Here is a 13,875-nt window from a genome sequence, read left to right on the forward strand (position 1 = left end):
GTCTGGACAGTAAATGTGTTGTTGGAGCCAGCAGTTGGTTAGCTTAGCTTAGCATAAAGACTGGAAACAAGGGGTAAAAGCTAACCTGGCTATGTCTGAAGGTCAAAATCCACTTACCTCCTGCCTATGTGCTGGACTATTTCTTATTATTATACTATACTATACTATACTATACTATTTCAAACTATTCCTTTAGATAGTAATGTTATATATAAAGCATGTTACACAAATTAGCTTTGAAAATAAATTGATATGCATTAAAATATTGACGGTTTCAACTTGGGAAAGTTGTGGACTTTGTATCCATCAAATGGATAATTCACCCAGTTTATTATGACTCATCTGAACCATTTTGTTTGGCTGCAGCTGCTTCTCTCTACATACATTGTCCTCCCTACCCAGAAAAAAATCAATATTTTATCAAATGTAAACTGCAAAATGGTTATCAAATATGAATCATTTGTACCCTCCATGGTTAGTACAGACTACTGAGTCTCTGACAGAGTAGACCCAGTGCAGAGGCTGTCAAAAGACTGTTTACTATGATGAGCAGAAAGAAAATCTAATATGATGAACAGTTGACCTTTCGTGATTTGGAAACAGTCTGTATTTTTCCACTCCATGTAATTGCATTACAGTTCATTTTCCGGTCAAGAGACTTAGTAAAGATAGAGTCAAGTAAGAGGCAGCAGCAAAGAGAGCTGCATAGCACTGATTTACATGTTGCAGAGGTGGTAAGATAAGCCTCTGAACTGTTTCCTGAGGCAGACCGCAGCAGAATGCAGCAAAATACTAAACATCATGAATACTACTTTATAGACTCCCTTATTAGTTATTTCTAGTGATTTTATTCAAAGTCAGCTACAGGCTCTGTTTGTTAAGATGCAAGTAGCCTAATAAAACTAGCTTTGTGAATAATTGATTAACTTGCTTTGTTTATGAAGACAGTCTGAGATGCATGTAATAGGGACATTTTTAATTGGGAAATATCCACAAAAGTGCAAAATGCATAGGAGCAGGCTGTTTCTTTAGCTGACCAGTAGTAATCAAGTAAAGCAGAGACACTCATAAAGGTGAAACCCACTGAATCATCTAACCCAGATTCCCCGTTTCTCCTCCCCCCCTTCCCCCTCTGCCCACAGCCGTCACCCTGTGAATGGTGCCGCTGCGAACCAAATAATGAGGTGCACTGTGTGGTGTCCGACTGCGCCGTCCCAGAGTGTGTCAACCCTGTGTACGAGCCGGAGCAATGCTGCCCCATCTGTAAAAACGGTAAACACTCATCTCCTTTGGAATTCAACGCACACTCCTTAGAAGTCATTAAATTTTCATTAAACCAATGACGGCAAGTTTATCTGTGGTATTGCCATTTGATGGCTGCGCCTTCAGAGGATTAGGATGTAATTGATGTTTTATGAATTAAAATTATTACCTTGGGCCCGTTGGACACTAATGAGCAGTACTAGTTTTAATTATAAATGACACACTAAGCAGAGTAAACATTAGCCCATTGATTAAAGGCATGGTAGGAGGGACTAATGGGTCCTTGGAGAGCCTTTTATCTCCTGGTGCCCTGACGCCCTTGTCACACACAGCCAATCCCTAAATTAGAATTATAGGATTCCAATGGTTCATTGGCTATTTACAAGGCGAGGTGGGAGATTTCCCTTTGCCAGCACCAATCCTGAGGGACAGATGGAACTTTATGACTAAAGTACAGTAACTGCTCATCTGCAATGTGATCCTGGCGGGAATGATCAATAGCAAAGAGGGCCCATGGGTAATATCAAATGCAGCCACAACAGAATTGCGCATCCTCAAATCAATGATTTCTGTTGTGTCATTTTTACACAAATAACAAAAGATAATTTGAGAGCTGAAAAAGTTGACAAAGATTTTTCAGAACTCAAATGAGAACCTAATTAATAAGATTTACGCTTGTGATTATGTGCCCTGTTATTGCATTGCAGTCTTCTCATTATGTTGAGTGTCACACCAAAAATAGAGAAATTGTTCATGAATATTCTTGTTGAAAGAAAAATATCCTGAAATATTTCTTTTCCTTCCTTCCTTTTTTTTCTTTCAAGCAGCAGTTGACCTATAAATGTGAAGAAAGGAATTTAGTTTGAGGCGAATGCTAAATGGCTATTTCACCACAACTACCCACATTTTCTTTCACACTTTCTCTCATTTCCTCTTTATCCCCCTTGCTTTCTTTTCTTTTATTTCAACACACAAACACCCACACTAACAAGGCTGCAGAAGCTGCTAGGAGAGAGCTAATCCAGGCTGACAGGACACAGTGACACCCTTGGCATTTCAGGGTAGGCCTGCCGTTTCTAGGCTCCCCAAGGGTGCCTGGTCAGGCTCTGGCAGACAGATAAATCTCTATGGGAGTGGATGGCTGAGGGCTGTAGGGAGAGGACAATGAAGAATGCCATTTAGCTCTCATTTCTGGCCAAGGTAGAGGGGACTGTGAAAGGAAGACATCCACTTATGTGCTCCAGTTAGACATGCAATTAGTGGAAGACAGTCAGACATTTATCTTTTACTTTACCTGCAGCAAGAGTTCCAAATAATTATGTGAAATGAGCATAACTCTTTTAAAATGTTAGTGTTTTTTGCACACCCTTTCTCAACATGGAAGGATCATAACACACAGAGCAACAGTTCATATTTTGGCATGGTAGTTGTGGTGTGTGTTTAACTCCAGACCACAAGGCCACGTTTTATATTGTGACAGAAGACTGATTCTACTGCCATGCTAGCATATTGAACAAAATGCTAATATTAGCATTCTAACATGCTGATGTTAAGCATGATGTGTACCATGTTCACCTTCATTGTGCTAGCTTGCTCATATTTGCTAATCAGCATTAAATACAAAGTCAGTGATGGAATGTAACTAAGTCGGCCTACACTTACTTAAGTACAGTACTTTTAGTTACTTTGCAGATTTGGATTACTAAGACGAAATATAAATTATTTATCATCATAGGATAGGCTATCCAGCAGTATGTATACATATATGATTCTGAAATGAGCCATGCATAATGTACTTGTACTTGCCTATTTTAGCCTACTTTTAATTATGTATTTTTGTGGACAAATTAAAAGCTGAAAAAGTTCATTTATCTGCCAAATGTTAACTATTTGAAAACAGATGAAAGTGTCATTTAGAGCTTTATTGCCACATCATCCACATAACGTGTGTTTTGGAGAGCATGCTCATTTCACAAAATTTGATGTGACTCTATTTCCATAGAGAAAGAAGCATACCTATATATATGGATTACTCTATGTCTGCTGGGTAACTCACATATACACAGTGTTGTGGTTTAAGGGGCAATTGCTGCATCTGCAGACAAACTCTACTGCGTAGGAAGTTTAGCTGTAGTATCTCCACACTGCATTTGCATTGTTCCAGAACAGGTGAAAGGTCTGGCTGAACCCACTCACTCTAAGATAGTTATAGAACGCTTTGGGGTTGTTTAAATTTCAGAACCAATCAGTAATGTTGTTGAGGCTAATTAGCTCCCATTAATCATTGATTTGGTTATTTTGGAGGTTAAAATACCTATAACAAAATGTGGTTGATTATGGGATTCTAACAGACATAATGACTTTATTTAAATTTAAGGCAGATCGTAACTAGATTTCAGCATCTAAAATATTCTGATTGCAACTGTGATATGCGAAGGTCTTTTGACTTGTAAATCACCAAATAAATGCGTAGGGCTGCCCACCGTTTGTAAAAGCTTTCCATTATTAGGATTTAGTTTTTCAGCTTGTCTGCTTCTTGGGGTTTCACTATGAAAACAGCAACAGAGAGCAGAGGGCAGCACGATGAAATAGTCAGTCAGTGGGAGCTATTATCTGTAAGCTCCACATTCACTGAGTTTGACTGATTCAGCTCAAATCTTATCATGAATTATATACTGTAAATGCATCACGGGATACATGTAATTATATAATTATCATGAAGAAAATGATAATGAGAAGTAGTCTGAAAATGGGCCAATGTTTCTTCAGTATGATAGGATTAAACCATTTATAGATCTGCCAGGTCTTATCTGTCTGAAGGCTGTCATTTGTGTTTTTTTAACAGACATATCACAAAGTTGCAGTGTCATAGAGCTGGTTACAGTTAGGTAACATATTCAGACTGACATTCTGTGGAAAAGCTGCAGTTTGTTTGTGGAATTAGTTTTTTAGCTGTTTTTATGGAAGCATTTCTTACCTCTAGGCAAGAACCTTAATTGTATTTGAGCCAAATAGACTGTAATGAGTCCCAATATCCGTTCACTTTTTAAGCTGTAGTCAGGGAAAGTATGATGTGCTGAGACAGTTCTGACACAGGACAAACATTTTCTGACTTCTGACACTAAACTTTATTGGCCATGAATTGATCACAGGTGACAGTGTGTCCTTCGAGCGGTGACGGGTAGCTGAAACTGTGTCCTTGCGCCTCCAAATCTATCTGGCTATAAACAATCACACTTGGCAGCAGCGCCAGTCACCCCTCTTCCCTCATCAACCTCCACTGAGTTTGTCCTGTAACCTGTGCCAGCTGTCCAGAGGCAGATCAATGAGAGTTAAGACTTGGCAAGCGCTCTCAATGTCTCCTCTAAGCTCAGATCAAAGGGGTTTTATCAGGTCCAAATAGAGCATGGGACTCATCTATGCCGAGGCAAAGGATAGGGATACTAGGTAGCCAACAGCTCCCTTTGTCAGTGTCACATGGATATTTATGGCCTCCTGCACTTTATTTTCACTCATAAACCCTGAAGAAAATTGAACCAAATCCCTATAGACACCTGAAGCAAAACCTTGTGAAATACTGACAGTTGCTGGCCAATCCTATTTGCCTGTCTTTAGGCTATTAAACTAAGCACTTGGTTAAAGCTAGGTTAGAGTCACGGTCTTGGTTAAATGAGATTTAAAAAAGTCAGCGTGGCTCGTCTCATGCTTTGAGTCAATATGCATTTTTAATATGTAACCAAGACCATTATATTTACCTTATAGTCAAGTGCTTTACGTTGCCTAAACATTAGCATAAATATACTAATAGGCCTTTTTCACAACAGACATTTTAACTTGTCGTAGCAGGAAAAGTACAAGTGTTTCAAATAACATCAGCAATGGCTCTGTTGACAGTGTGACACTAAGCCAGCATGAACAAAACCAGGTCTCTGAAACTAAGCAGCTAAAAGGAATTAAGCAATCATTAATTCTATTATTATTTACTGTAATACTCCTGTATTACCTACTTTGTGCCTTTCCTACTTTGACAATTGAAATTACCTTCCGTTAAAAAAAAGGCCAATCATGCTTTTGGTTCCCATGAATGTTTTTTGTAGGAGACAGAGTTAAAAGCCCAGTGTGTAACATTTTGACAGAAATGGAATATAATTGTCATAGGTATGCTTTCATTAGTTTATAATCAATCACATGAGCATTTTGCAGTCACTGTAGTTTCTCCTTTGTGCTTGGAAAGGGGGGTGAAGCGAGTGAGTTGCACTAAGATGCCACTAATCCCTGCACACTGGACTCTTAAAGGGCTGTAAAAATTGTGGTGTTTTTTGAAAAAGCTCTGTTCTCTCATGCAAATTTGTATTATTGACTTGGGTCAACTGCAAAAACAAAGAGAATGAGAAGCAGAGCTGTTTATAATTTCATAAGCCTCCTAACTTGGCATCTTCTGCTCAGATAGGACTTTTTCACAATGGATATTTTGACTTGGAGGAAGGCACAGGAAAAGCACAATTGTTGCTAATAACGTTAATGATGGCTCTGTTACGTAACTGTCCCAGTGTGACAGTGAGCCAGGATGCACAGTACCATGACCCTGAAACTGAAGCAGCTAAATGGTATTCAGCCATCATTAATTCTTATATTTACACCTGCGCTTTTCTTACTGTGATATGTCAAAATGTCTACCATGAAAAAAGGCCTGTAATACTGCGCCCAAGTTGAAATATTATGCAGATTTGCATGCAGCTGGCCTGTGTCCCCAAATCTCCCCTGTGTAACTGCTCATCAGGTCAACCCTACTGTTCCACATTTACATTGCTAGCATTATGTTAGCCTGTAGTAAATCAAAATCACTGGGACAGAGGTGTCCATGAATATTAACAGTGAAAGCTACTGTGTCTTCAAGAGTTATGAGACATATGAGGATTTTATGACTGCTCGTAGAGGAGTCTTGAATTTAGCAGGTTTTACAGAGCTGAATGCTGAGAGCAATCCAAAGTCACCGTCATACCAATTGAGCTGCTGATTGCTTCATTTAAATGATTAAAACTGGTGCAAATTTCTGACACCTTCTGGCTCCTCTGTCACAAGAAGTAGAGGATGAGATACACCGCCTCAAATTGCCCCGAGGCAGGAGAAACAAATTGGATTTAATCATTTCACGTGATATTTACCAATAATAAATGTACTGCATTCCCACAAAAGGTAACAGCATTTTTGGCTTCCTTGAGGAAAAATCCTAAAATGTACCCAGGCTAAAAAGATCAAAAACATACTGATACAATACATGAGGTGTTCCGGTACACAATCAAACACGTCTTAGAATGAAAGGAATCGTATCAACATAAAGGGATCCACAAGTAAATCCTACAGTGATTTAAGGATAAATCAGATGTCAAAATGAATCTGAGTTCTTTATTGTTTTGGAAGTCACTACAGAGTCTCCGTGTGAGTTTGTGGAAAGAAACCATGTAAGGAATTGCTAAGGAGTTCTGTGGCCTTTTCATACAGACTGAAGTGATTAACACCATCCTCTCTTCTGCCTCTAAAAGCAGCTTTCTCTCTCTCTTCCTCTGTCTCTCTGTACTCCAGCCTCTCTGTACTGCTAAGCCAGCGCCTGGCAGGCTTCTCTGCTTGCGGCGCATTAGGATGCAAAGCGCTCCATGTCGAGGGAGAAGGGGAGACTAACAAAAGCGCTTTAGTGTTGCAAAAACAAGCCCATCGGTGCATGCCCGTGAAAAGATCTGTACGTCTGCTCTGACTCCCCTAACTCCCTGCAGCTCTCTGCATCACTCCACCACCCCTCCGAAAAGAGAACCTCTCAGGAGAGCCACATCCAATTCTTGTCGTTCTCATTCCTTCTTTCCTGTCTTTCTCCCCCTTCCCCTTCCTTCCCATGCGGCAGGTCCAAATTGCTTTGCTGGAACGACGATCATCCCAGCCGGAATTGAAGTAAAGGTGGACGACTGCACCATCTGCCGCTGCCACAACGGAGACTGGTGGAAGCCAGCACAGTGCTTGCGGCGGGAGTGCCTCAACGGCCAGTCGTTGTCATAGAGAGACTCCACCGGGGATGGAGGAAAAGCTCAGGCAAGGCCCTGCCTACTGCACCATTTTGTATGATTGACAGGGCAGGAGCACAATTCCTAAGCAACCTGAGACAGCATTGTATCGAAGAGATGCTCTCACAAGCTTCACACAAATACAAATTCAGCCACTGGGAAGAAGACAGGACTTGTCTCATGGCTGTTTCCACCCTCCAGTTTTAATTGTCCTATATATTTTCAAAAGTTAATTTGCTTGACTTGCTGCTCTCACACGAAAAGTTTCTAAGCTCCTTGAACTCTTTCCTAACAATTGGCAATGTTGAATTGCTCATGTTGATTTCTGTATGTATGTCATCTGCTTGTTGTACCCGTCTATCACAATCATGCAGGTGTTGTAAAATTCCAACAGCAGGAAAAACAAACTGTAAGCACACTTAACGGCGCTTTTTTTGTCACACGAAGATACAGACTGGTGAAAGCACTGCAAATGTGTGCTTGAGTTTCACAACTTCACTCTAAGAGCTTGTTTACAAGGTGCACATCACACATAAATGTTTGTGTCTTCATAAGACTTAGATACTTTTTATTGCTATGGCAGGAACTCACCTCTAACACTTAGATGATGCTACTGTCAATTTTATAAAACTGCTATAAAAATCCCATTATTGATCAGCACACCATGGTTTTAAGTCTTGTCTCTATATAGTAGCAGCACAGGCAGGGTAAGCTGGTACTGTAGAATAAGCTGAAAGGCTGTAGAGGTGTTAGCCAACAACTATGAGAGGGGAAGATGGAAAATTCTGCAAAACTGCATCAAAACAACAACTTTGGGCAGCCCCTTTCCGGCTTAATTGTGGTTATTGTTTTCTCTCAGAGGTCCATATCCTCCAAAATATTCCCACTAACTAACTGCTTGAACTTGTTATCAAAGCAATTAGCAAGCCAAGAGCAGCCTGCTTTAATTTCCCTTAATCAAGGAGTATTCTGTGATAAATCATCCAGCTGGGTGCTTGGCGCTGCATGCTGGGCACACTCAACGAGAACCAGCAGACAAAAGAAGGGAATCTGCATATGTCTAAATGCTTTTAAGCAGCATTCACGTGCACATTGTCCATGTGAACATACACATGCACGCAATTCATCCCATAATCTCATAGCCACAGTATGTTGATCTGCACCCCACCCAAACTCTTAAACCTATAAGGCTTGTTAAGATACAAAGCTCTTACATAATCCCACTGCTATAGATCATGTAATACATTTTCAGTTCCTCCCCTCCCCGATATGTTAGAATAGCTCTTCCAACGTGGTGTGGCTATGACTAAGGCTATAATATAGAGACAAGCTAATGTATTGCCTTGATATTTTCCCAGACCAGAGTGGTCCTCAACTGGTCTAGTCTAAAAGAAAAAAGTATCCAACGAGGGCCCAAAACACCATATTTTTGAGATGATAAATACTAGTCATTATTTCAAAGGTGAATTCCAGTAAGCTCGTGCCATTCATCACTAGAATTTTTTCCATTTCCAGAAAATCCGTTCCAGTTAACCTTTGAGACCCTATTCCTGGGTGGTGATGGATGGGCTGCTTAATAGCAGCTCCCAGCACTCTGTAATGAGACAGAAATGAACATGGGATAAAGACCAGTGACTAAAGAGGTAGATTACCTTAAAAGGCACCAAAACTAAGTTTTAGGAAGAATCTCATTGTCTGCAAAGTCTACTGCATAGTCTTAAGCTGCAGCCCATGAGGTGATGGAGGAATCACACAACTGAAAGAGTGTGGGTGGAGTTCAATCTTAGGTGCAACAATGGAGCTTGGGTCATTTTCATCATTAAGCTACAGTGATTTAGTGTCTTTCCATATGAAGAGACAGACCTCATCTATCTGGCTTGAGGTCTGCAGACTCATAAAACAAAACTGACATATATGGTTTATCAATTACAGCCTCAGTGCTCCAGACATTTTAGGATTAATAAAAGGAGCTTCATTCATCTTAATTACTTTAAATGCCAAATAATTATTCAGCCACTACGTGTATCCAAAAATCCACTGGAATTACTTTACTGGGTAGCAACAGAGAGAGGTTGAAGCGAGTGTGCCAGTTGACAGGGCTCAGAGGCATTGCTGCTACCGCCGATGCCTTATTGCTACTGTTCAAGAGAAGATTCACAAAGCATGGCCTTTGGCTTCATACAGCATGAACAGCCCCGACTGCTTTAAGTGCTACTTTGTTTACTGTCATGGATTACCCCAAACTAGCTGTTGTTTTACCCTTAGACATTCCAGCAAAGTGAATTGGTAGGAGTAACAGGGCAAGGACAAAAACCACAGCTAAAAATGCAGAACTGAATTTACAGATTACTCTAAAAATACAGTAAATGTGGAGGCAGCAAAGCTGGCAGATCAGAGTATCCAGGCAACTTGATCCTATGACAGTGTGACATTGGAACTCACTGTAGTGTTTGTTCATTATGATACAATTTCATTCTATGCTTCTGAGGTGCATTGCATTTGTTTAACTAAACTGGGGTGCCATGGCTGCCCATCTCCTTAATTTGCAAGATACAAGCTGCCATCATTAATTAAGTGCAAAAGCAGAAGTGCAGAGGGTTTAGTGGTTGTCAGCAGAAAGTCAAACTATTCAGACCAAGAGCTGAGTTGTGATCCAGGCTGCTAGTGGGAAGCAAAGAAAGAAAGAGAGATATGAAGTAAAATAAGCAAATCCAATATGTAGAGCAGGTAATACAGTGAAAACTGTGAAAACTTTTTTTTTTTTTACACCCCAGAAAGTGAGATACAGGCATGGAACAGGACTGTAATGGTGCACTGTAAGCAGCTGTCATAAAAATGACTTGTATAGATCTCATTTACAAATAAACAGGATGAGTTTGGATGAACATACCTAGTACATTCCTGTGTGCGGCACTTGAAAGAATAGGCCGCATTTAAAAACACAATCAAAACCATTTGTATGTGGCACACATCCATTATACGCATCTCAGAGAGAGAGAGAGAGAGCCTCAGCCTGGGCAAACGTACATTTCTCCTTGCAAAAAACAGGAAGCTGCTTTTCAAGTTTCAAGGACAGATCAGATAAGTCTGTCTTTGTTCATTTTCTGCCAAGAAAGTTGAGTCTTTATATCTGTTTGAGAATGTCTATTCAAATTACCCCATCTGTCGTCACATCATTCAAACCGCTGGCTTGTACATGGGCATTTTGTAGAGGTATATCATTTGCTCTTTCCATGAGACACCGATTTACTGTAGCTGGAAACTCTGAAAGATTGTTTTTTTTTGTCCTTTGTTTTTTTCAGCAACAAAACTGTTACATGAAGTGTGCCTGAAAACCAACACAGAGTACTATCTGGGATACGAAGAGAGAAACACTGTTATTATACAATCAATTGTATTAGTTTTTGGGGCACCAAGGGTCTGTTGATGACGAACTACAATGTAGGATAATATCTCAAACAAATTTGAAATTTATGCTTAAAATAAGAGCATCTTTGATTGTATATGACTACATGCTCGCACAGGTTCACCCTAAACTGTACAAGACACAAACGGTCAAAATTTTAAAAACGTTTAAACAACCCTTGGTGTTCCCCATGTTGTTCATATGTAAATATCTTCGAACGTATAATGTGTATTCTGAAATCTGAGGTGGAGTTAAAAAAACAAAAAAAAAAAAAAAAAGACATAAAAATAAGAAAGTCTGTTTCACTTTCATCAGACAACACCTTTTTGTATAGTAGACTTGAAAGAAGTGGTTTATTCGGCAAATGAGTGTGGACGATTTCTTTTTTTTTTTTTGGTTCATTCTGAAGTATGCTGATGTTTCTGGACACAGTGGCATTTAAGATGACAAGAACACACACCATTAATTACTGAAGAATGTGTAATTCCTTAGTGTAAAAAGGACAACGGTTTTTTGGTACCTGAATTTATGCTGGGTGCTCTATGTGAGGTGAACTAAAACCCTGGGGATGCTAAGGACAAATTTAGCCACATTTCCTATGTTCTAAAACCATACAAGAAACAAGAATACACGGTATGAAACAGCTGACTCAGGACAGAGCACAAGTTCAGATAACCTTTCTACAAGCAGAACATTTCAGAATAAATAAAAGTACAGTATTTTCCTGGCTCCGGGCTGTGTGAGAAAGAAAATAAGACGATACCAGTGCTTAATGGTTTTGTAATGCTCAGTGAGTTCAAGGGCATTACTCACAGGTTCATTCCTCCATTCTATTTCATTACAAGTCAGTCTGGGCTACTATCTCATCCGCACTAATTGCCTTCTCCCACCTCCCACCATGGACAAGAAAAGGGAAGCAATTTTATGCAGCACATAGCAATCAATAGCAATTAGGTGCATCCCTGACTAATCCCATTGAAAATGGCGTATTGGGGGATGGCCAGCAGAAGACCTCTTAAAGCACACATACCTTCACCCCAGCAGCGGTGGTGGGGAACGTACACAAAAAGTGGACACAGCAAATGCCAGCACTGTGACAGAACAATTAATTGCTTTGTTTTTCCTGTTCTACACTTTATATTGAATCTCCATCGATCTTTTTCAGGGACCCACTCTCTCCATTTGTATCAAAGAGGCATTTTCAATTAGATAATTAGATAATTATCTCTTCCGGGTAAAGCCATGCAGATTATGGAATATAATTCCACTCTAAAATCACTCGTTAGATACCACAGTGGAGAAAGAATTGATTTGAGCTCGATGCACATGACTAAAAACAAAACGTCAGATGAAATTGCATAAATGTGTCACTTGAGAGAGAGGTGGGTGAGAGGCCAGCAGAGATGCAGGCATTGTACTGAAATGTCATGGTGAAGAGGGAGCAATTTAACAGTAGATCTACTTCCCTACCTTCACCTATGGCCAAGAGCTTTGGGTAATGACTGAAAGAATCAGGACAAGCACACAAGCAGCCAAAATCAGTTTCCTTCACAGGGTGGCTGGGCTCACCTTTAGAGTGTGGAGCCTGGATATCTGGATGGAGCTCGGAGTGCTCCTTGGCATTCAGAGGAGTCAGTTAAGGTGGTTTGGGGCATCTGATAAGGATACATCATAGACGCCTCCCTGTGGAGGTTTCCCCAGGTTTGTCCAACTGGGAGGAGAACCCAGCGCAGGCCCAGAACATGCTGTGGGGGTATTACATATCCCAACTGGCCTTGAAATGCTACGCAATTCTCCAGGAAGTACTCAAGGATGAGGCTCGAGGGAGAGATGTCTAGGCTACCTTACTTCTTTGGGGACATTATACATTTGGTTTACCCCTACGGTTTCGAGGTGTTTGGAGTATGAGCTCTTAAAATTATTGGATGTTTACTTGCGGCCCCTTGTCACAAGATACATTATATGCATATAAGAGGGGTTATTGGGTTATATTAGTTTGTACAATGTGTTATCCACCAAGATAATGAGTGAACAGCTGGCCATCACAGAGAGGGGGGAGACGTGACATTTAAATATGAGGATAATGGTGCACATTTTCAGACAGTCTCTCCTGGAAGGCACCCATGCCTTTTTACTCAGTTGTCCATATAAGCAGTGAAAGAAATTGTGAAAACCATAAAGTTCAAACTCTTGCTCCTTTCTCACCTCTACACATCTGACCAATCACAGTCTGAAGTGGTTTTTAAGTTGGTTTCGGAAAGTTACAGAAATGGTCAGAATCTGATGTCGGAAAGATGTGGGGGAGGAGGTTCTCAAAACTATACGAGCACTTGACGAGAAGCAGAAGAAGCATACTGGCAGCTTCAGGAGGTAACAGTTCCACTACAGAATGATTTTTCTCTCAAAACCTGGCCACAATGATCGTTCTATTGTTTCATTGGAATCGATGTAAGAGGCTAGCACTAGCTTCTGTCATCATCTGAAATGGATGAATGGAAATATTTTGAGTATTCGTTTTCATGTAGGTTTTCTTAGTCAAAGAAAAATCTTGCTAACTCCTGCCTGTATGGTGCTGATGTTATTTTAAAAGGATGTTTATATTTTTTTAGAGCGTCACATACATCTCATTCCTGAAACTTAAGCCCATATTACTTAGAAAGAGGTTTAATGGAGCGCTCTGGTAGCTGGCACCCCATGTACCAAGGCTGGCTCCTTATAGCAGGTGTCATGGGTTTGAATCTGCCCTCTGGCCCTTTGTCATGAGCCCTCTCCTGTCCATTTCTCATCTGACCTGTTACATAAAGCGGAAAAAGCCCCCAAAAATATACAAAGAAGAAAGAAAGAAAGATGTTCAAGCACATTGCTGTGAAATGAAGCCACGCTTTGGGACGTTTCTTCCTCTTCGCCTCGATTCCTCCTTTGCTCCAATTTTCCAGCAGCATAGGCGGATGAGTTTGACGTCATTGTTTTGTAAAGCACAACTGTCAGAAAAACATTGATAAAAAGAAATGAAAAGCTTTGAGGGATATGATTCAGATGGATCACACTATTTGGAACTGATTCCCAGCTGGAACCTGGGACCACCGGTTCATACTGTACAGTAGGACACATCATCACACTCTCAAACACGCCCCAAAAATAAAGAAACAACTA

At 40.4% G+C, this 13,875-nt stretch overlaps 1 protein-coding gene across 1 annotated transcript in view; it reads left to right on the forward strand.

The window, feature by feature from the left end:
• vwc2l (von Willebrand factor C domain containing 2 like) overlaps nt 1-7,558 on the forward strand; it is a 17,852-nt gene extending 10,294 nt beyond the window's left edge. The window contains exons 2-3 of the mRNA XM_035676833.1: nt 1,143-1,272; nt 7,160-7,558. Of these exons, the coding sequence (XP_035532726.1) occupies nt 1,143-1,272; nt 7,160-7,311 (282 nt within the window). The 3' untranslated portion in view covers nt 7,312-7,558. The remainder of the gene's footprint in view (nt 1-1,142; nt 1,273-7,159) is intronic.
• The last annotated feature ends 6,317 nt before the right edge of the window (nt 7,559-13,875 follow it).

The sequence above is a fragment of the Morone saxatilis genome, unplaced genomic scaffold, assembly GCF_004916995.1.
Source record: "Morone saxatilis isolate NCDOM2014 unplaced genomic scaffold, NCSU_SB_2.0 Contig5, whole genome shotgun sequence".
Taxonomy (NCBI): Eukaryota; Metazoa; Chordata; class Actinopteri; family Moronidae; genus Morone; species Morone saxatilis.